Source organism: Nerophis lumbriciformis, linkage group LG03 (assembly GCF_033978685.3).
Source record: "Nerophis lumbriciformis linkage group LG03, RoL_Nlum_v2.1, whole genome shotgun sequence".
NCBI lineage: Eukaryota > Metazoa > Chordata > Actinopteri > Syngnathiformes > Syngnathidae > Nerophis > Nerophis lumbriciformis.
This window is the reverse complement of record NC_084550.2, coordinates 6,510,692-6,533,905: the sequence shown is the minus strand read 5'-3', so window position 1 is coordinate 6,533,905 and position 23,214 is coordinate 6,510,692. Positions and strand designations below refer to the sequence as shown.

General features: G+C 38.8%; 2 protein-coding genes across 2 annotated transcripts in view; one reads left to right on the top strand and one right to left on the bottom strand.

Annotated features, from left to right (window-relative positions):
• Positions 1-164: 164 nt before the first annotated feature.
• Positions 165-7,681, bottom strand: pebp1 (phosphatidylethanolamine binding protein 1). The gene is made up of 4 exons (XM_061928032.1): positions 7,439-7,681; positions 5,244-5,353; positions 864-964; positions 165-538 (listed from the first exon to the last, which is right to left on the bottom strand). The coding sequence occupies exons 1-4, from the start codon at positions 7,571-7,573 to the stop codon at positions 321-323; spliced, it is 564 nt and encodes a 187-aa protein (XP_061784016.1). The 5' UTR covers positions 7,574-7,681; the 3' UTR covers positions 165-320.
• A 4,815-nt stretch (positions 7,682-12,496) lies between these two features.
• LOC133578266 (V-set and immunoglobulin domain-containing protein 10-like) overlaps positions 12,497-23,214 on the top strand; it is a 46,995-nt gene continuing 36,277 nt past the window's right edge. The window contains exons 1-3 of the mRNA XM_061932552.1: positions 12,497-12,810; positions 12,877-13,188; positions 21,605-21,910. Of these exons, the coding sequence (XP_061788536.1) occupies positions 12,762-12,810; positions 12,877-13,188; positions 21,605-21,910 (667 nt within the window). The 5' untranslated portion in view covers positions 12,497-12,761. The remainder of the gene's footprint in view (positions 12,811-12,876; positions 13,189-21,604; positions 21,911-23,214) is intronic.

Genomic DNA, 23,214 nt, shown 5'->3' with positions numbered 1-23,214 from the left:
GAAAATTACAATTCCAGCAGCAGTGTAGAGAATTGAGATCAAATTTAGAAAGTAAATAATGGGGGTATAAATGGAAAAAAAATAAAAAAGTAATTCAATAAGAATAAAAATAAAAAGCAACAATGGGAATAAAAATATAACAGTAAAATAAGAATATAACAAGAAAAAGTTTAGTCGATTTATTGCGCAGTTGAAATTTCACTTGTCAGAACAATCAGTGGCACTTTCAAAACAAAAGCATGATTAGTGTTGTGGTGTGAGTGCAAAAGAAGATGTCCTCAAAGAGGGGAAAAGTACCACTTTTTTTTTTTTATTCTTGTTTACTTTCCGGCGAGCTGCTGGTAAAGTTTGGGCACGTAGTCGTCCCACTCGGCCTGGTAGCAGGTACCCGCCACGGGGGCGCCCAGCTGGTACTTCTTCCGGAAGCTCTGGATCTTAAACTTGCCGCGCCCGTCGCCCGAGCGCTTGGTGAGGACCGTCTCGCTGCAGGCCAGCTGGCCCGCCTGCTCGTAGACCAGCCACACGTACCGGTGCAGACCTGCAGGAGAGTGGGGGTGTGACTGATTGTCCTCCTTAATAATAATAATAATAATAGATTTTATTTGTAAAAATCACTTTACATTGAGCAAACAACCTTAAAGTGCTACAGTGTATTGAACAAATAAAAAATAAAAATAAAAACTAGAACAGCCTAATAGCTACAACTAGTATGCATATATCTATAAAAAGGTTGTTTTTTTTTAAAAAAAAGAAGGGTTTTAAAAGCATCCACAGTCTGTGGTGCCCTCAGGTGGTCAGGGAGAGCATGCCACAGACTGGGAGCGGCGGAGCAGAAAGCCCGGTTGTTCGGAGTCGTGTCTCACCTGTGTCCTGAGGAGGACCGGAGCCCACGTAGTCGGACATGACGCGGCCGGACGACACGTCGTTCCCCTTCATGTTGACCACCAGGAAGTGATGCCACTCCCTTGTAGATTCATCACAACACACCAAAATGGAGGACAAACACTTCAAAAGTAATCATTTCTACTGTTTAATACAGTGGTCCTTAACCTGGGTTGGATCGAACACTAGGGGTTCGACGGAGGTCAAGACACACCCGACTCATCGTGTAAATAAAAACTTATTATGGTGTGGACGTCGCTTCCTAGCGGTCCCACTGACATACACTTCACAGGAGCCAAGCGTGCAGTTTTTAACAAAGCTTTTAAGGCACATAGATTTTCTCAAAGTCTCCCTCAGAACGTGACATTTTTTAGTCACGTCCGTATCCTCTCTCCCGCTCACTGTCAGCTGTGTCTCGCCGTCAGCACATGCATCCCATCCGATGGTGCCCGTCCTCAGCGCCGCAGGCAGAGGCGGTGACCTTTGCTCCTGCAGGCACGCTGGCCACACCTCCCTCCACATATGGATGCCCCCAAACCATGTTCCCTCTAATTTTCCATATGCGTGAGCAAACGCAAAAACTCCTGTGAGCGACGTCACACTGTGGCCACACCTGCAGCACACCTGTCCCAAACCTGACTAAATAACAAGTTAAATGTTTGATTATTATAATCAATTCCATGGGATTATTTTGCAATATAAGTGTTTTGGCCCACTTAAAATGACAGTAACACAACATATTGTTTTTCATGAGCTGTGTATCGTATTTTTCGGACTATAAGTCGCAGTTTTTTTTCATAGTTTGGCCGGGGGTGCGACTTATACTCAGGAGCGACTTGTGTGTGAAATGATTAACACATTATAATATTATTTATGTCATTCACGTAAGAGACTAGACGTATAAGATTTCATGGGATTTAGCGATTAGGAGTGACAGATTGTTTGGTAAACGTATAGCATGTTCTATATGTTATAGTTATTTGAATGACTCTTACCATAATATGTTACGTTAACATACCAGTTGGTTATTTATGCCTCATATAACGTACACTTATTCAGCCTGTTGTTCACTATTCTTCATTTATTTTAAATTGCCTTTCAAATGTCTATTCTTGCTGTTGGCTTTTATCAAATACATTTCCCCCAAAAAACGTGACTTATACTCCAGTGCGACTTATATATGTTTTTTACCTTCTTTATTATGCATTTTTGGCCGGTGCAACTTATACTCCGAAAAATACGGTACTAGTATTGTATGTCTGGGTGGGAGTCCTGCTTTGGAAATAATGTGTACTCCTTTCCGATATCGCATTTAGTTCCCACTAAAACATTCACATGTTGCACAATGAGATGTAAACATGGGATCATGTGTACATTCCTGTCACTGTCTGTTTATAAAATATATCTTTATTAGTATTTCTTTAATATAATAACATCATTTCATGGTTAAAGGGGAACATTATCACCAGACCTATGTAAGCGTCAATATATACCTTGATGTTGCAGAAAAAAGACCATATATTTTTTTGACCGATTCCCGAACTCTAAATGGGTGAATTTTGGCGAATTAAACGCCTTTCTATTATTCGCTCTCGGAGCGATGACGTCACATCGGGAAGCAATCCGCCATGTTCTCACTTTCGTCGGTGTGTTGTCGGAGGGTGTAACAACACGAAACAGGGACGGATTCAAGTTGCACCAGTGGCCCAAAGATGTGAAAGTGGCAAGAAATTGCACGAAATTTGTTCAAAATACGAGGCTGTGGGGAAAGCCGACGAAATGGTCAGTCGTTTGTTCCGCACACTTTACCGACGAAAGCTATGCTACGACAGAGATGGCAAGAATGTGTGGATATCCTGCGATACTCAAAGCAGATGCTGACATCATCTCCAAAACTGGACAGATCAGCTTTCAGGAAAAGAGAGCGGATGAGGGTATGTCTACAGAATATATTAATTGATGAAAATTTTATTCATTACTCGCGGTTTTACGTAAATTATTATACATAAACTGTGTTTACCAATATTTTAGCTTAAAAACATTTATTTTTTTCAATCAATCGAGTACATTCAGGTAGTCTTGTGTAATGCAGTATTTTGTGTCTATTTAGGTATGGTTAACCTGAGTGCTGAAATCGTGGAAAAATATATGTTCTTAGCGCGCCTGAAATGGGCTGTCTGCACTCTCAAAGTGCATGTTGTTGCCAAATGTATTTCATATGCTGTAAACCTAGTTCATAGTTGTTAGTTTCCTTTAATGCCAAACAAACACATACCAATCGTTGGTTAGAAGGCGATCGCCGAATTCGACGTTGCTGGCTGTCGTGTCGTTTTCGTCGGTTTCGCTTGCATACGGTTCAAACCGATATGGCTCAATAGCTTCAGTTTCTTCTTCAATTTCGTTTTCGCTACCTGCCTCCACACTACAACCATCCGTTTCAATACATGCGTAATCTGTTGAATCGCTTAAGCCGCTGAAATCCGAGTCTGAATCCGAGCTAATGTCATACCTGCCAACTTTTGAAATCAGAAAAACCTAGTAGCCAGGGTCCAGGGGCCGCAGGCCCCGGTAGGTCCAGGACAAAGTCCTGGTGGGGGGTTCCTTCGCCCCCCCGACGCAAAATGATTATTAGCATTCAGACAGGTTAAAATGTTGCTAAAACCATCACTTTTCTATCAGTCACAGTGACTTTTCAAAACAAAAATATTACAGCAAAAATCATATGGGTTGATTGACATGTTTATTCTGTAAGCTAACTTCAATAGTTTGAAATTATTTTGACAGTTAATGCCAGTTATCCTGTCAACCTTTCACAAGACTTCAATTTGTTAATTGAAAGTATAAACAGTATAAACACTTTTTACAGTAAACAAATGGTAAAACAGTACTAAACAATTCCATTAAAAAAAAAAATTGGTGTCATTATTAACTTTCTGTCCAAGCTTGTATAATCTACTGCCTTGTTCAATTGTAAAAAATATTCTGTGCCTAAAATTCACATTTCTATCACAATTATCATACTGTAAACATGGTAAGCTAACTTCATTAAAATTAATAGTCCTGTCAATAGCATGGAATTACAATTCAAATGTAGTTTTTTTGTAAGCCTTTCAAAAGAATTCAAAATATGAAAAATTAATGAAAATTAATTTAAGCCATCAGACACTTGAAAAGTGGCACATCACATCTCTAATGTCATCATTTTAACTTTTCAACAGAAATAGCACTGCAAAAATATTAAGGACATACTTCTGTATTTTGGTAGTTATGCTGTCAACATTTAACAAGATTTCTTCAACTTGGACTTGAAAGCATAAATAGTATAAACACTTTTAACAGTATAACAGTACTAAACAATTCCAATAGATAACATTGGTGTCATTACCTTTTTGTTTGCTCAATTATTGCCTCCGTAAATAAAACTTCGGCATTTATCACATCCAAAGAATGTGTTTGGGCGACGAAAAACGTTGAAAGTTTTCCACTTGTATCGCTAGCAACGGCATTAGACTTGTGTTTTTTTGTCCCAACGTGGTCTTTTACATCGCTAATTCCTCCGTGTCCGATCGAAAAATCTTGTCTGCACAAGGTGCAATTCGCGCAGTTTTCACCCTTTTTGGAACGGATAATTATTCCCGGATAGGCTTTTGAATATTCTTCACGGAATGACTGCAGTTTTCTTTTCGGTTTAAGACTCGTTTGCGATTTTTCTCCGGCTGATTCCATGATCGTTCGCTCGTTTGGAAACAATGGCAACTGGTGCCTCGTGCTTGGCAGCGGTGCTATAAATAGCCTCGCGCATGGCATTCGGAATGGCTCGATAGGAAGTTACGGGAAGCAGTGTCGATTGTCATTGTTGTTACGCAATTTCGTGAATAAAACTTTAAAAAAAAAAAAAAAATTTAATTAATGAAAAACCGTATTTTTTATCACTGCAACCGTAACCCGGAATAGGTTGATGAAAACCGTACTAATTACGGGAAAACCGGAGTAGTTGGCAGGTATGTAATGTCGCTATAGCTTGCTGTTCTATCCGCCATGTTTGTGTTGGCTTCACTATGTGACGTCACAGGAAAATGGACGGGTGTATATAACGATGGTTAAAATCAGGCACTTTGAAGCTTTTTTTAGGGATATTGCGTGATGGGTAAAATTTTGAAAAAAACTTCGAAAAATATAATAAGCCACTGGGAACTGATTTTTAATGGTTTTAACCATTCTGAAATTGTGATAATGTTCCCCTTTAATATTTATAAATTAAGAACATTTTCACTATAGAAGGGTTCGGTGAATGCGCATATGAAACTGGGGGGGTTCAGTACCTCTAACAAGGTTAAGAACCACTGGTTTTAATAACTTACCTGAATTTGGCGTTTTTCCTACTGGGGGCGTCAGGGTCGGTCAGGGCCAAAGTGTAAAACTTAGTGGGGTCGCATCCCTCCCACGTAATGGACGTGGGCTGGTTCTGCACCTGTGGGCAGGTAACAAGTCACGTCCACTGGTCTTAAAGGGGAACATTATCACAATTTCAAAAGGGTTAAAACCATTAAAAATCAGTTCCCAGTGGCTTATTTTATTTTTCGAAGTTTTTTTCAAAATTTTACCCATCACGCAATATCCCTAAAAAAAAGCTTCAAAATGCCTGATTTTAACCATCGTTATAAACACCCGTCCATTTTCCTGTGACGTCACATAGTGATGCCAACACAAACAAACATGGCGGAAAGAACAGCAAGCTATAGCGACATTAGCTCGGATTCAGACTCGGATTTCAGCGGCTTAAGCGATTCAACAGATTAGGCATGTATTGAAACGGATGGTTGTAGTGTGGAGGCAGGTAGCGAAAACGAAATTGAAGAAGAAACTGAAGATATTGAGCCATATCGGTTTGAACCGTATGCAAGCGAAACCGACGAAAACGACACGACAGCCAGCGACACGGGAGAAAGCGAGGACGAATTCGGCGATCGCCTTCTAACCAACGATTGGTATGTGTTTGTTTGGCATTAAAGGAAACTAACAACTATGAACTAGGTTTACAGCATATGAAATACATTTGGCAACAACATGCACTTTGAGAGTGCAGACAGCCCAATTTTCATCAATTAATATATTCTGTAGACATACCCTCATCCGCGCTCTTTTCCTGAAAGCTGATCTGTCCAGTTTTGGAGTTGATGTCAGCAGGCCAGGGAAGCTAGGGTCGATAGGGGGTTTAGCTCGCTCGTCTGCGGGAACAAACTGCCGCCATTGCTTGCCGTGCTACCGAGGTCCTTTGTCCCTGAATTGCTCACACACTCCGGCAGATTCAATGGGGGTCTGGCGGCAGATTTCTTTGACTTTATCGTTGGAAATGCATCTGCTTTGAGTGTCGCAGGATATCCACACATTCTTGCCATCTCTGTCGTAGCATAGCTTTCGTCGGTAAAGTGTGCGGAACAAACGACCGACCATTTCGTCGGCTTTCCCCACAGCCTCGTATTTTGAACAAATTTCGTCCAATTTCTTGCCACTTTCGCATCTTTGGGCCACTGGTGCAACTTGAATCCGTCCCTGTTTCGTGTTGTTACACCCTCCGACAACACACCGACGAAAGTGACGTCATCGCTCCGAGAGCGAATAATAGAAAGGCGTTTAATTCGCCAAAATTCACCCATTTAGAGTTCGGAAATCGGTTAAAAAAATATATGGTCTTTTTTCTGCAACATCAAGGTATATATTGACGCTTACATAGGTCTGGTGATAATGTTACCCTTTAACTCATTCTCCTTCTATGCCACATCAATATGGAATGCACTCCCAACAGGTGTAAAAAAAAAAGGGCATCTCTATCCTCCTTCAAAACCGCACTAAAACAACACCTCCAGGCAACTTCAACCCTTGACTAACACCCTCCCCGGATTGTAAATACCCAAATGTAAATAATCAAATGTATTTCCAATGTATATACTTGTTCTTATGCTTTCTGAACTCACTATCAACCCTACCAAGTCAGACCTACACTGTTTCAATGTCCATTTCTCTGATGATGCAATTGTTGATGACTGGAGTGCTGATATCAACCAAACCCTCCACATCCCACCCCCCATATTGTAAATAATTCAATTTACTCTGATGACTAACTTGTGTGATGACCGTATTATGATGATAGTATATATTTGTACCATGAATTGATTAACGTGGACTTAAACAAGTTGAAAAACTTATTGGGGTGCTACCATTTAGTGGTCAATTGTACGGAATATGTACTGAACTGTGCAATCTACTAATACAAGTTTCAATCAATCAAATGCTGTTAATAACAAGCAATGTCGCCCTCTAGTGGCAAAAAAGCAGCATGACAGGCTCGCCTAACTAGTTTAAAAACGGTTAACAGCGAGCTAGACTAAATACTTACAAAACATTGATAATTTGTCATTCAAATGTCAGGCCTTTTGTGCATTAAACGCATTGTTTTCTACGAACCATCCACAAAAAGGAGCATATTTGAATTAAACGTGTGTTAAAAGACGCTAGCCTGCTGCTAGCTGGGCTATGCTAATCAACATTAGCATACCTGCGTCGGAGTGAGCACTTTGCCCAGCTCGTCGATTTCCACAGAGCCGTATTTAATAGTCAGAGGCCCGGCGGGCTTCTCTTCCACCTCCTGGAGGGCCAGCGGGCCGGTCCACTGAGTCAAATCCACGGGCATGTTGGCTTGGACGGGTTGGCTAAGCTAAAGTTGCTCGCAGTTTATTCAGTGGTAGCAGTCCTTTTGACGGCGGTGCGTTCAAGGTACACAGAAAAAACTACGGGATGGCAAGGACGATACGATGACATTAAACTTCTGCGAGTAAACAATATATTTCTGGAACTTTATACCCTTTACGCTGTGTTTTGTTCAGTCCTTTTTTCCTTTTTGACACATTTGTCTCCTTAAACTAGCATAAAACTACGTATTTACTTACTCCAATAGAGTACTCTGACTGCCCACTAACGCCACACACCAGCAATGGCAGAAGGCAACCACAGGTTGAGGTCCTCAGTGTTCATAAAAAAATAATATACTAATCAAATACAGGTAAAAGCCAGTAAATTAGAATATTTTGAAAAACTTGATTTATTTCAGTAATTGCATTCAAAAGGTGTAACTTGTACATTATATTTATTCATTGCACACAGACTGATGCATTCAAATGTTTATTTCATTTAATTTTGATGATTTGAAGTGGCAACAAATGAAAATCCAAAATTCCGTGTGTCACAAAATTAGAATATTGTGTAAGGCTAATACAAAAAAGGGATTTTTAGAAATGTTGGCCAACTGAAAAGTATGAAAATGAAAAATATGAGCATGTACAATACTCAATACTTGGTTGGAGCTCCTTTTGCCTCAATTGCTGCGTTAATGCGGCGTGGCATGGAGTCGAAGAGTTTCTGGCACTGCTCAGGTGTTATGAGAGCCCAGGTTGCTCTGATAGTGGCCTTCAACTCTTCTGCGTTTTTGGGTCTGGCATTCTGCATCTTCCTTTTCACAATACCCCACAGATTTTCTATGGGGCTAAGGTCAGGGGAGTTGGCGGGCCAATTTAGAACAGAAATACCATGGTCCGTAAACCAGGCACGGGTAGATTTTGCGCTGTGTGCAGGCGCCAAGTCCTGTTGGAACTTGAAATCTCCATCTCCATAGAGCAGGTCAGCAGCAGGAAGCATGAAGTGCTCTAAAACTTGCTGGTAGACGGCTGCGTTGACCCTGGATCTCAGGAAACAGAGTGGACCGACACCAGTAGATGACATGGCACCCCAAACCATCACTGATGGTGGAAACTTTACACTAGACTTCAGGCAACGTGGATCCTGTGCCTCTCCTGTCTTCCTCCAGACTCTGGGACCTCGATTTCCAAAGGAAATGCAAAATTTGCATGGTTGGGTGATGGTTTGGGGTGCCATGTCATCTGCTGGTGTCGGTAATATTCTAATTTTGTGACACACGGAATTTTGGATTTTCATTTGTTGCCACTTCAAATCATCAAAATTAAATGAAATAAACATTTGAATGCATCAGTCTGTGTGCAATGAATAAATATAATGTACAAGTTACACCTTTTGAATGCAATTACTGAAATAAATCAAGTTTTTCCAAAATATTCTAATTTACTGGCTTTTACCTGTATTTGATTAGTATATTATTTTTTTTATGAACACTGAGGACCTCTTGTGGTTGCCTTAGTTCACACGTACACTGCAAAAAGTCTGTGTTCAAAAACAAGAAAAAAAAAATACAAAAGTTAGGGGTATTTTATTTGAACTAAGCAAAATTATCTGCCAATAGAACAAGAAAATTTGGCTTGTCAAGACTTTCCAAATCAAGTAAAATTAGCTAACTTCAATGAACCCAAAAATACCTTAAAATAAGTATATTCTCACTAATAACAAGTGCACTTTTCTTGGTAGAAAAAAATGAGACCTTTTTGCTCAATATGTTGAAAAATATTCTTAAATGAAGTAAATGCTAGTGCCATTATCTTGACATAATGACATGTGCTCGGCATCATAATTATTTTTTTCATGCTTGAAGTAAGAAATTATTACTTTAAAAAAGTAGTTTTATACTTGTGAGTGTTGATGACACAGCTTTGCAACACTTGATATTCTAGTTTCAAGCACTCAATATAGATCATCAAATCTCAGCAACAAGATGTAATATCTTACTGAGATCATTTAGGACCAAAACACTTACAACAAGTAAAACACTCTAACATAAAATCTGCTTAGTGAGAAGAATTATCTTATCAGACAGAAAATAAGCAAATATCACCCTTATTTGACATATTTCATCTTACTTAGATTTCACTTTTTGCAGTGTATACACAAATTCTCTAAAGTGGAATATTTCTTACATATTTTTCATATTCTATAAAATATATGTGTAAGTACATATTGTTGCCCGTGTATAAGGTATGTCCAAGATTATATACAAAGTTATCTCCTGAAGGAATAAATAATGTACTATCTATCTATCTATAGTTAATGTGTCTATTATGAAAGCTTTTTGTAATGTAACTTAAGTTTTTTTTGCGTTTGAATTGTGTAAATTATTTTTTCCCCATCAAATTTGCAGACAATTTGAATTGATAACATTTGTGAGCAAAATAAATCTAGAGAAGGAAAAGTCAGGGTAAAAAAAAATAAATAAAGTGACTTCAAACTTAACACCTAATTGGCTTAATTGTGTCTCCTCCTCTAAAGGCTTAGTGGCCACATGCGTGGACAGCACCTTTTAGCTCTTATTTCCAAAATTGTGTACACTACTGAATTGGGGTCTTATGGCCGCTTATGTGGACACTTATACTTTTATCTGGTGGTGTCAGAAGAATATAACATACAATGGAATTTTGGAAAAAAAAAAGGTGTAAAAATAAGAATTAGCATGTCACTAAACATGAAGTACACGTTTGTGGAGTTTTTGTGTAAAAGTAGACAGTTTTATGTCGTCCACAGCTCCTTTACCACATGGGGTCCCCCAGGGCTCAATCCTTGCCCCAATTTTATTTGCGCTTTACCTTCTCCCCCTTGGTTCTATTTTTAGGAAGTACAGTATTGCATTTCATTTTTATGCCGATGATTGCCAGATTTATTTTCCCATGGCACAAAATAACACGGTTCAACGTCTTATTGACTGCCTGCACGACATCAAAGTCTGGCTTTCAGCTAACTTCCTGAGCCTAAATGAAGACAAAACAGAAGTTATGTTGTTCGGTCCAAGTCGCTCTCCCTCCCCCAACGTTGACCTCGGCACTCTGACCCCGTATCTCAGCGACTCTGTCACAAACCTGGGGGTAAAGTTTGACTCAGATTTTAAATTCGAAAAACAAATCAGCAGCGTCGTTCAAAAAAGTTTTTATCAATTACGCCAAATAGCGAAAGTGAAACCGCTTCTATCAAGACATGATCTTGAGAAATTAATCCACGCTTTTATCTCGACTCGTCTTGATTATTGTAATGCCCTGTATGTAGGCATTAGCCAGGCCTCCCTCGCCCGCCTGCAGCTCGTGCAGAACTCTGCTGCTCGTCTGCTAACACAGACCCGCAGACATGAGCACATTACCCCTATTTTAGCGTCCCTTCACTGGCTCCCTGTGCGTTTCCGAATACATTTTAAACTCCTTTTATTTGTTTTTAAATGTCTAAACAACCTCGCGCCAACCTATCTCTCCGACCTCCTTCAGCCTTACTGCCCCACCCGATCCTTAAGATCAGCCGATCAGCTGCTGTTGACGGTCCCTGACACAAGGCTGAAGCTTAGAGGTGACAGAGCTTTCGCCGTTGCTGCTCCCAAGCTCTGGAACGACCTACCCCTGAGTGTTAGACAAGCCTCCTCTGTTCCTGTTTTTAAATCTCTCTTAAAAACATACTTTTATTCCATGGCTTTTAACACTGAGTGATATCCATCCTGCAATGGCGCCCCATAATACACCTGCTGTGATCCTGTTTTTATGAATTCTATTTTAATTATTTATTTTTTATCGTGTTCTGTTTGTGTTGTGTTGTGTTTGCTCGGTACTCGTTTTATCTTTTAACCTGCTCATTGTACAGCACTTTGGCTACCCCTGTGGTAAATTTTAAATGTGCTCTATAAATAAAGTTGATTTGATTTGATTTATGGACTAAGTACATCATATCAAAAGATGATTCTTAGTTTTTATTCTACTTAGGGTCCAATAAGCCCAAATAGCAAAGACAAATAAAAAAAACATGTAAACAAACAGCTTGGGCCTTAAGAGGTTTTAATTTAGCGGACTTGAGTTTTGAAGCCCAAGACCAGACTTAAATCTCGGGGAGACAGGGCCTTCTCTGGAACACTCTGCTCCTTCATGTTCAAACTGCTCCCACAGTGGAGTGTTTTAAGTCTCGTCTTAAAACCCACTTTTATTCTTTGACGTGAGTGGTGTGGTCTTCTGTCCTCTGTGTTTTAAAAAAAATAAATGTTGATTTCTATTTACTGTTTTAATTGGTTTTACCCTTTAAAATCGTTTTTAATCATATTTATTTTCAAATTGTTTTCATATTTATTTATTTTATTCAGTCATTGGTGGAGCTAAGGTTAATATTTGAATATTGTTTTTAATATTGTTGTGCAGCACTTTGGAAAAAATGTTGTTTAAATGTGCTATATAAATAAAGTGGATTGGATTGGATTGAAGCAACTAATATTTCGGCACTGATTTTTTTTTTTTTTTTACACAAAATTTTTACACACGTGCTCACAATTTTGTATTTAATTAAACTGTCGACAAAATAAATGTTCACAAAATTCAAACGCAAACAATTAAAGACATATTCACCTCCATACAGAGCAAACTAAACTAAACCAAGGTATTATAATAAATACATTTAGATAAAATGCCACATAACACATATTTTCAGTTATTTAATCAAACCCATTTTGTACTTTAATTTGTGTGTATCAACATAAAATATTTATTGTTTTCCTACATTTTTGTACTGAAACGTAAACTGGTTATAACTACGATCACATGACGAAATAACTATATAGGATATTGAAAAAAATACGGTAGAACGTATCGGTCCTAAATATCACGTGGTATCGGCTTGATACCAACAGCGGCGCCTGCGCCTTTAAGAAGGTGCGTTCAGGGTGTGTCAGTGGTTCAAAGGTTCCGGTTCAATTTGCTCCAGTAAACGAAAGAAAAAAAACCAGAAAAGCCGCGGTGTCCTTTTTTTTAATCCGCAGACGGTTGGTGGGAGAGCGGGGCCAGTGAAGGCAGCATGGTGAGGTGTCAGGTGGACTGGGTGGGACACAGCATGTAAACTGGTCAGACTGGTCGGGCTGGGACACTTTTCTCCTTAAAGTACATGAAGCCGCGCGGAGGCTGCTGATGATGACGACGACCGTCCGGCTGCTCGGCTTGTTTGTGTGCGCTACAGGTGAGTCGGCGGTGACGTCACGTCATGTCGTGAACTATTGGAAGTGACGCCGGACCTTGTTTTCAGTCTTGGTTCGGGCCGACGAGTCTGCTACGACGACGTCCGTCACCGCCTGGCTGCGCGACGCCGTGCGACTTCCGTGTTACGTCGACGGCCACGTGACGCCGTCGCAGACCGCGTGGTGGAAGGACGGGCAGGACGTGTCCGTGGACGTCCTCGACAGTGCCGCCGCGGACGTCAGACCTCGCGTGGGCTTGCTGGAGGACGGCAGTCTGGACTTCCGGTGGGTGCGCGAGGGGGACGAAGGGGACTACCTGTGCAGCGCCCAGCTTCCGGGCAACGTCACGTGGCGCGCACGCGTCCTGCTGAAGGTGGCGAGTAAGTCGCTGAAATGTCCTTTTTTTTTTTTAATAAGACCGATGACGTCACACTACATGTCTCCATGTATGTACACATGTTTGGAAGTACTTTACCCACCTGTTGGACACCACTCTTAATATACGTTATTATAGTTAATATGATCAAAGATTTAAGTGTAAAAAAAAATCTGGAATAATATTTATATATATATATATATATATATATATATATATATATATATATATATATATACATATATATATATATATATATATATAAATATTATTCCAGTTTTTTTTTTACACTTAAAAACTGGAATAATATATATATGTATATATATATATATATATTCCAGGTTTTTTTTTTACACTTAAATCTCTCAAAGAACTGGAATAATATATATATATATATTATTCCAGTTTTGTTTTTTTTAACACTTAAATCTCTCAAAGATTTAAGTGTAAAAAAAAACTGGAATAATATATATATATATATATATATATATATATATATATATATATATATTATTCCAGATTTTTTTTTTACACTTAAATCTTTGAGATTTAAAAAAATCTGGAATAATATATATATATATATATATATATATATATATAATATATATATATATATATATATATATATATATATATATATATATATATATATAATTATTCCAGTTCTTTGAGAGATTTAAGTGTAAAAAAAAAACTGGAATAATATATATATATATATATATATATATATATTATTCCAGTTTTTTTTTTACACTTAAATCTTTGATCAAAATTGAGTCAAATTGCTGTCTTATTCTTATATGTCTATATGTCTGTCTTATATATATATATATATATATATATATATATATATATATATATATATATATTATTCCAGTTTTTTTTTTACACTTAAATCTTTGATCAAAATTGAGTCAAATTGCTGTCTTATTCTTATATGTCTATATGTCTGTCTTATATATATATATATATATATATATATATATATATATATATATATATATATATATATATATATATATATTATTCCAGATTTTTTTAAATCTCAAAGATTTAAGTGTAAAAAAAAATAAATCTGGAATAATATATATATATATATATTATTCCAGTTTTTCTTTTACACTTAAATCTTTGAGAGATTTAAGTGTAAAAAAAACCCTGGAATAATATATATATATATATATATATATATATATATATATATATATATATATAAATATTATTCCAGATTTTTTTTACACTTAAATCTTTGATCATATTAACTATAATAACGTATATTAAGAGTGGTGTCCAACAGGTGGGTAAAGTACATATATATATATATATATTTAATTCCAGATTTTTTTAAATCTCAAAAATTTAAGTGTAAAAAAAAAATAATCTGGAATAATATATATATATATGTATATATATATATATATATTATTCCAGGTTTTTTTTTTACACTTAAATCTTTGATCAAAATTGAGTCAAATTGCTGTCTTATTCAAGTTTATATTGGTATATATATATATATATACCAGCTCCACTAATGGACATTGGAGTGTTACTTTCAAAGGCAAAATTAAAGTAGTTGGTGTAACTAAACATTACCCTATAAGATGAAGGCAATTGCATTTTATTGATATTTGAAATGTATTCAATGTTTATAAATGGATATTTAAATATACTACATGTAAAAAAAGGGAATAAATATTCAAAATAAGATCATTAAATGAAATCGAGTTTGGTTACGCCATCATGAGCGCAACACAAGGTTGTAAAAGTTTCAACTACAATTCTAAATAAGATGTCAAAAGCAAACTGAAATCAAATACACACAGCTTAAAGATTGATCAATACCTATTTAAATTTAGTAATACATAAATATGATGAATTATCAAAATATAAAAGAAATATACCTGAACAGAACGCTCATGATGGTTACACCAAAAAGTAACGATATGAATCGCGTTTTTGGGGCATTTTTATGCTATTTCCAAGCATCTCCTTTTCATTATCGTTGATTTTAAATGGTCAAACTAATGCATATTATATATACATGCCCTAGTAAACAAAACAAAAAAGTCATATTTATTTTGATTGTTACATTTTGAAGTACATTTGTGCAGGTGGGTGCGAATGTACCCATTACCAGAGCTGTACACATTGTGTTATTGCTTTGAACTTAAGTTTAACGGTATGTAAGCATGTGCAAATTGGCCTGTAAGCATACTTGCCAACCCTCCCGAATTTTCCGGGAGACTCCCGAAATTCAGCGCCTCTCCCGAAAACCTCCCAGGACAAATATTCTCCCGAAAATCTCCCGATTTTCAGCCGGAGCTGGAGGCCACGCCCCCTCCAGCTCCATGCGGACCTGAGTGAGGACAGCCTTTTTTTCACGACGGGAGGACAACAGGGTGACAAGAACTAAATCATCCAGACTAGAGATAAATTGTATTATTATGTTTATCTTACCTAAAAATAAATATATTTATTCATTTAAAAAAAAGAAAAACTAAATACATTTTTACTATATTTTGCTAAAAACATCAAAATTAATTGTATTTTTATTTGTATTTTTTCTGACTCCTTATTACATCCAGGCATAGAATTATACATTAATATAAACATAGTTGAAATAATGAATTTTAAATGATCATAATAATTCATTTAAAATGACCATATTTAATTATTAAAATAATTGCTTGTTTATCAACAACTTTAGCATTTTATTCATTACATTTTGAAGCTCTCAGAAGCCAAGTTATGTTATATTCCTTAAGATTTATTTATGCAAGTTTGAAGTATCAATTATCTAAACACAGTTTTGTTTGCATATTTTCAGGATATATATATATATATATATATATATATATATATATGTATGAAATACTTGACTTGGTGAATTCTAGCTGTCAATATACTCCTCCCCTCTTAACCACGCCCCCAACCACGCCCTGTCCCACCCCCGACCACGCCCCCACCTCCCGAAATCAGAGGTCTCAAGGTTGGCAAGTATACCTGTAAGTACACAGTGTTTTGGCGGTTGTTGTGTCGAAGTGAGAAAATAATGAATGTAATTTGAAAGATGTAGTCATTGAATGCATTTTGTGCCAAAGCAATGATAATTGATCCTCAGTTTAGCCCATTTATACGTTAGTTGCGCTCACTGTGTGAAGAGTTTTGAAAAAGTGAGCTAAGTATTGGGAAATGTGTCCTAGCGACTGTAAAAAAAACTAAGTAAGTGTCTCAGAGGGTTAGCTAACTCCTGGAAATTACTGGATTAAAACTGCCAAAGGTAGACAGTCGTGGTCAAAAGTTTACATACTTGTGAAGAACATAATGTCATGGCTGTCTTGAGTTTCCAATCATTTCTACAACTCCTATTTTTTAGTGATTAGAGTGATTGGAGCACATACTTGTTGGTCACAAAAAACATTCATAAAGTTTGGTTCTGTTATGAATTTATTATGGGTCTACTGAAAATGTGAGGGTCAAAAGTATACATACAGCAATGTTAATATTTGCTTACATGTCCCTTGGCAAGTTTACCTGCAATAAGGCGCTTTTGGTAGCCATCCACAAGCTTCTGCTGGAATTTCTGACCACTCCTCTTGACAAAATTGGTGCAATTCAGCTAAATGTGTTGGTTTACTGACATGGACTTGTTTCTTCAGCATTGTCCAGGACTTGGGAAGGCCATTCTAAAACCTTCATTCTAGCCTGATTCATCAATCAATCAATCAATGTTTACTTATATAGCCCTAAATCACGAGTGTCTCAAAGGGCTGCACAAGCCACAACGACATCCTCGGCTCAGATCCCACATCAGGGCAAGAAAAAGCTCAACCCAATGGGATAACAATGAGAAACCTTGGAGGGGACGTCGAGTAGATCTTGCATAATGTTGTGAGAGTCTAGTCGACTTTAGCCATTCCTTTACCACTTTTGTGGTGTGTTTGGGGTCATTGTCCTGTTGGAACACCCAACTGTGCCCAAGACCCAACCTCCAGGCTGATGATTTTAGCTTGTCCTGACGAATTTGGAGGTAATCCTCCTTTTTCATTGTCCCATTTAAAGCAGCAGTTCCATTGGCAGCAAAACAGGCCCAGAGAATAATACTACCACCACCATGCTTGACGGTATGTATGGTGTTCCTGGGGTTAAAGGCCTCACCTTTTAAAGTTAAAGTTAAAAGTTAAAGTACCAATGATTGTCACACACACACTAGGTGTGGTGAAATGTGTCCTCTGCATTTGACCCATCCCCTTGTTCACACCCTGGGATGTGAGGGGAGCAGTGGGCAGCAGCGGTGCCGCGCCCGGGAATCATTTTTGGTGATTTAACCCCCAATTCCAACCCTTGATGCTGAGTGCCAAGCAGGGAGGTAATGGGTCCCATTTTTATAGTCTTTGGTATGACTCGGCCGGGATTTGAACTCACAACCTACCGATCTCAGGGCGGACACTCTAACCACTAGGCCACTGAGTAGGTTTTAGGTTGTCCTGAATAATTTGGAGGTAATCCTCCTTTTTCATTGTCCCATTTACTCTCTGTAAAGCAGCAGTTCCATTGGCAGCAAAACAGGCCCAAAGCATAATACTACCACCACCATGCTTGACGGTAGGAATTGGTGTTCCTGGGGTTAAAGGCCTCACTTTTTTAGGTTGTCCTGAATAATTTGGAGGTAATCCTCCTTTTTCATTGTCCCATTTACTCTCTGTAAAGCAGCAGTTCCATTGGCAGCAAAACAGGCCCAGAGCATAATACTACCACCACCATGCTTGACGGTAGGAATGGTGTTCCTGGGGTTAAAGGCCTCACCTTTTCTCTTCCAAACATATTGCTGGGTATTGTGGCCAAACATCTACATTTTTGTTTCATTTGACATCACATGGACAAAAAAAAAAGACCCTCTGGAGGAAAGTTCTGTGGTCAGATGAAACAAAAAGTGAGCGGTTTGGCCACAATACCCATGGCTACCAAAAGCGCATTATTGCAGGTAAACGTGCCAAGGGACATGTAAGCAAATATTAACATTGCTGTATGTATACTTTTGACCCAGCACATTTGCTCACATTTTCAGTAAATTCATAAAAGAAGCAAACTTCATGAATGTTTTTTGTGACCAACAAGTATGTGCTCCAATCACTCTATCAGGAAAAAAAATAAGAGAAATGATTGGAAACTCAAGACAGCCATGACATGATGTTCTTTACAAGTGTATGTAAAGAACATATAATAACTGTATATATAATATATTACAAACCCCGTTTCCATATGAGTTGGGAAATTGTTAGATGTAAATATAAACGGAATACAATGATTGGCAAATCATTTTCAACCCATATTCAGTTGAATGTGCTACAAAGACAACATATTTGATGTTAAAACTGATAAACATTTTTTTTTTTTTGCAAATAATCATTAACTTTAGAATTTGATGGCAGAAACACGTGACAAAGAAGTTGGGAAAGGTGGCAATAAATACTGATAAAGTTGAGGAATGCTCATCAAACACTTATTTGGAACATCCCACAGGTGTGCAGGCTAATTGGGAACAGGTGGGTGCCATGATTGGGTATAAAAACAGCTTCCCAAAAGATGCTCAGTCTTTCACAAGATGGGGCGAGGTACACCACTTTGTCCACAACTGCGTGAGCAAATAGTCAAACAGTTTAAGAACAACGTTTCTCAAAGTGCAATTGCAAGAAATTTAGGGATTTCAACATCTACGCTCCATAATATCATCAAAAGGTTCAGAGAATCTGGAGAAATCACTCCACGTAAGCGGCATGGCCGGAAACCAACATTGAATGACCGTGACCTTCGATCCCTCAGACGGCACTGTATCAAAAACCGACATCAATCTCTAAAGGATATCACCACATGGGCTCAGAAACACTTCAGATAACCACTGTCACTAAATACAGTTTGTCGCTACATCTGTAAGTGCAAGTTAAAGTTCTACTATGCAAAGCGAAAGCCATTCATCAACAACATCCAGAAACGCCGCCGGCTTCTCTGAGCCCGAGATCATCTAAGATGGACTCATGCAAAGTGGAAAAGTGTCTGACGAGTCCACATTTCAAATTGTTTTTGGAAATATTCGACATCGTGTCATCCGGACCAAAGGGGAAGCGAACCATCCAGACTGTTATCGACGCAAAGTTCAAAAGCCAGCATCTGTGATGGTATGGAGGTGCATTAGTGCCCAAGGCATGGGTAACTTACACATCTGTGAAAGTTACCCATGCTGAAAGGTACATACAGGGTTTGGAACAACATATGCTGCCATCTAAGCGCTGTTATGTTAGATCCACTATGGACTGGACTCTCACACTATTATGTTAGATCCACTATGGACTGGACTCTCACACTATTATGTTAGATCCACTATGGACTAGACTCTCACACTATCATGTTGGATCCACTATGGACTGGACTCTCACTATTATGTTAGATCCACTATGGACTGGACTCTCACTATTATGTTAGATCCACTATGGACTGGACTCTCACTATTATGTTAGATCCACTATGGACTGGACTCTCACACTATAATGTTAGATCCACTATGGACTGGACTCTCACACTATAATGTTAGATCCACTATGGACTAGACTCTCACTATTATGTTAGATCCACTATGGACTGGACTCTCACTATTATGTTAGATCCACTATGGACTGGACTCTCATTATTATGTTAGATCCATTATGGACTGGACTCTCACACTATTATGTTAGATCCACTATGGACTGGACTCTCACACTATTATGTTAGATCCACTATGGACTAGACTCTCACACTATTATGTTAGATCCACTATGGACTAGACTCTCACACTATTATGTTAGATCCACTATGGACTAGACTCTCACACTATCATGTTGGATCCACTATGGACTGGACTCTCACTATTATGTTAGATCCACTATGGACTGGACTCTCACTATTATGTTAGATCCACTATGGACTGGACTCTCACACTATAATGTTAGATCCACTATGGACTGGACTCTCACACTATAATGTTAGATCCACTATGGATTAGACTCTCACTATTATGTTAGATCCACTATGGACTGGACTCTCACTATTATGTTAGATCCACTATGGACTGGACTCTCATTATTATGTTAGATCCACTATGGACTGGACTCTCACTATTATGTTAGATCCACTATGGACTGGACTCTCACACTATTATGTTAGATCCACTATGGACTGGACTCTTACTATTATGTTAGATCCACTATGGACTGGACTCTCACTATTATGTTGGATCCACTATGGACTGGGCTTAAACGATATTATGCTAGACCCACTCGACGTCCATTGCATCCGGTCTCCCCTAGAGGAGGGGGGGGGGGGGGGGGGGGGGTCACCTACATCTGCGGTCCTCTCCAAGGTTTCTCATAGTCATTCACATCGACGTCCCACTGGGTTGTGAGTTTTTCCTTGCCCTTATGTGGGCTCTGAACCGAGGATGTCGTTGTGGCTTGTGCAGCCCTTTGAGACACTTGTGACTTAGGGCTATATAAATAAACATTGATTGATTGATGTATTCAAACACAGTGTTACTGCTCAACGAATTGTCGACAATAAAATTAGATTTGTCGACAGCAGTCGTGACGTCATCACTCGTGTTTTTCCGTCTTGTTCTAATATCGCCGGTGAAAACATTTAAAGCGTGAGAACATTTCCTCCTCTTTTTGTTAAAAACACATGAATACTTCGCTCGTTTTGCAAAGCGGACCTTGGTTTTTATGTTTTGCAAAGCGGACCTTGGTTTTTATGGCAGTACAAAGTAGCAGTAGGGTGGAAGCGCTGTCTTTTTCATGGACGCCCCTGCTTATTTCAGCAAGACAATGCCAAGCCACATTCAGCACGTGTTACAACAGCGTGGTTTCGTAAAAAAAAAGAGTGCAGGTACTTTCCTGGACCGCCTGCAGTCCAGACCTGTCTCCCATCGAAAATGTGTGGCGCATTATGAAGCGTAAAATACGACAGCGGAGACCCCCGGACTGTTGAACGACTGAAGCTCTACATAAAACAAGAATGGGAAAGAATTCCACTTTCAAAGCTTCAACAGTTAGTTTCCTCAGTTCCCAATCGTTTATTGAGTGTTGTTAAAAGAAAAGGTGATGTAACACATGCCCTTTCCCAACTAATTTGGCACGTGTTGCAGCCATGAAATTCTAAGTTAATTATTATTTGCAAAAAAAAAAAAAAGTTTATGAGTTTGAACATCAAATATCTTGTCTTTGTAGTGCGTTCAATTGAATATGGGTTGAAAAGGATTTGAAAACCATTGTATTCCGTTTATATTTACACCTAACACAATTTCCCAACTCATATGGAAACGGGGTTTGTATAAAAATATTTGTTTTTATATTGACATCACAAAAGAAAATGATGGCGTCTTCCTCCAGGCGGGCCAGCAAACCTGTCCGTGTCCATCAACCCCGCCACCGTCCTGTCCAACGGGACGCTGGTCACGTACCGCGGCTCCACCGTCTCCTTCCACTGCGTCGCCGATTCTTACCCGTCCCAGCAGATGAACTGGACCTTCAGAGGGGCGGCGGACGAGAACCACTTGATGGCGTCGGCCCAGGCTCCCTGGCTGGACTTCAGGATAAAGGACGTGCAGCCTGCCGCTCAGGGGGTCTACAGCTGCTCGGCCAACAACACCGTCAGCCACCACGCCGCCAACAAGAGCGCCGAGCTGCTGGTTTACTGTAAGTACAAGAACTTCATTAGTGTTGAAAGCCCATTTTTGTTAAAAAAGTATGTGATCGGCATTATGGTTTTTTTTAACACCGATCGCATACCCTGATTCCCTTTTGGCTGACGCAATGTTTATTTTTCATCCCACGGCTGACAAGCTCGCAGCTAATTATGTGTCTCCATAAACCGTGTGGAGCCGCTCCCTAAAGCTAATAATAATCACCTCCATTATGGAAATTAAAAGGCATTTCTCTGTGTCTTAAGTAGCATTATCACCGGAGGAAGGGGCTAATAAACATTGACACACGCCGAGAGCTTTAAACAACACAGGAAATAAAGAGTTGAGTAAAAGTTAGGAAGTGAAGATGAAGAAAATAAGCAGTTATTCACAGGAAATTAAATGGTAGAATAATACGAGTCTCGAGCAAGGGATTCCTAAACTGTGGTACTCGTACCACTAGTGGTACGCGGGTTCCATCTAGTGGTACGCCAAAAAAGTACAACGTTTCACATTCCTATGTATACCCGTTTCCGCTCGGGATGGTCTCCTGCTGGCCCCACTATGGACTGGACTCTCACTATTATGTTAGTTCCACGATGGACTGGACTCTCACTATTATGTTAGATCCACTATGGACTGGACTCACACTATTATGTTAGATCCACTATGGACTGGATTCTCACTATTATGTTGGATCCACTATGGACTGGACTCTCACACCATTATGTTAGATCCACTATGGACTGGACTCTCACACTATTATGTTGGATCCACTATGGACTGGACTCTCACTATTATGTTAGATCCACTATGGACTGGACTCTCACTATTATGTTAGATCCACTATGGACTGGACTCTCACTATTATGTTAGATCCACTATGGACTGGACTCTCACTATTATGTTAGATCCACTATGGACTGGACTCTCACAATATTATGTTAGATCCACTATGGACTGGACTCTCACAATATTATGTTAGATCCACTATGGACTGGACTCTCACACTATTATGTTAGATCCACTATGGACTGGACTCTCACACTATTATGTTAGATCCACTATGGACTGGACTCTCACACTATTATGTTAGATCCACTATGGACTGGACTCTCACTATTATGTTAGATCCACTATGGACTGGACTCTCACACTATTATGTTAGATCCACTATGGACTGGACTCTCACTATTATGTTAGATCCACTATGGACTGGACTCTCACACTATTATGTTAGATCCACTGTGGACTGGACTCTCACACTATTATGTTAGATCCACTATGGACTGGACTCTCACTATTATGTTAGATCCA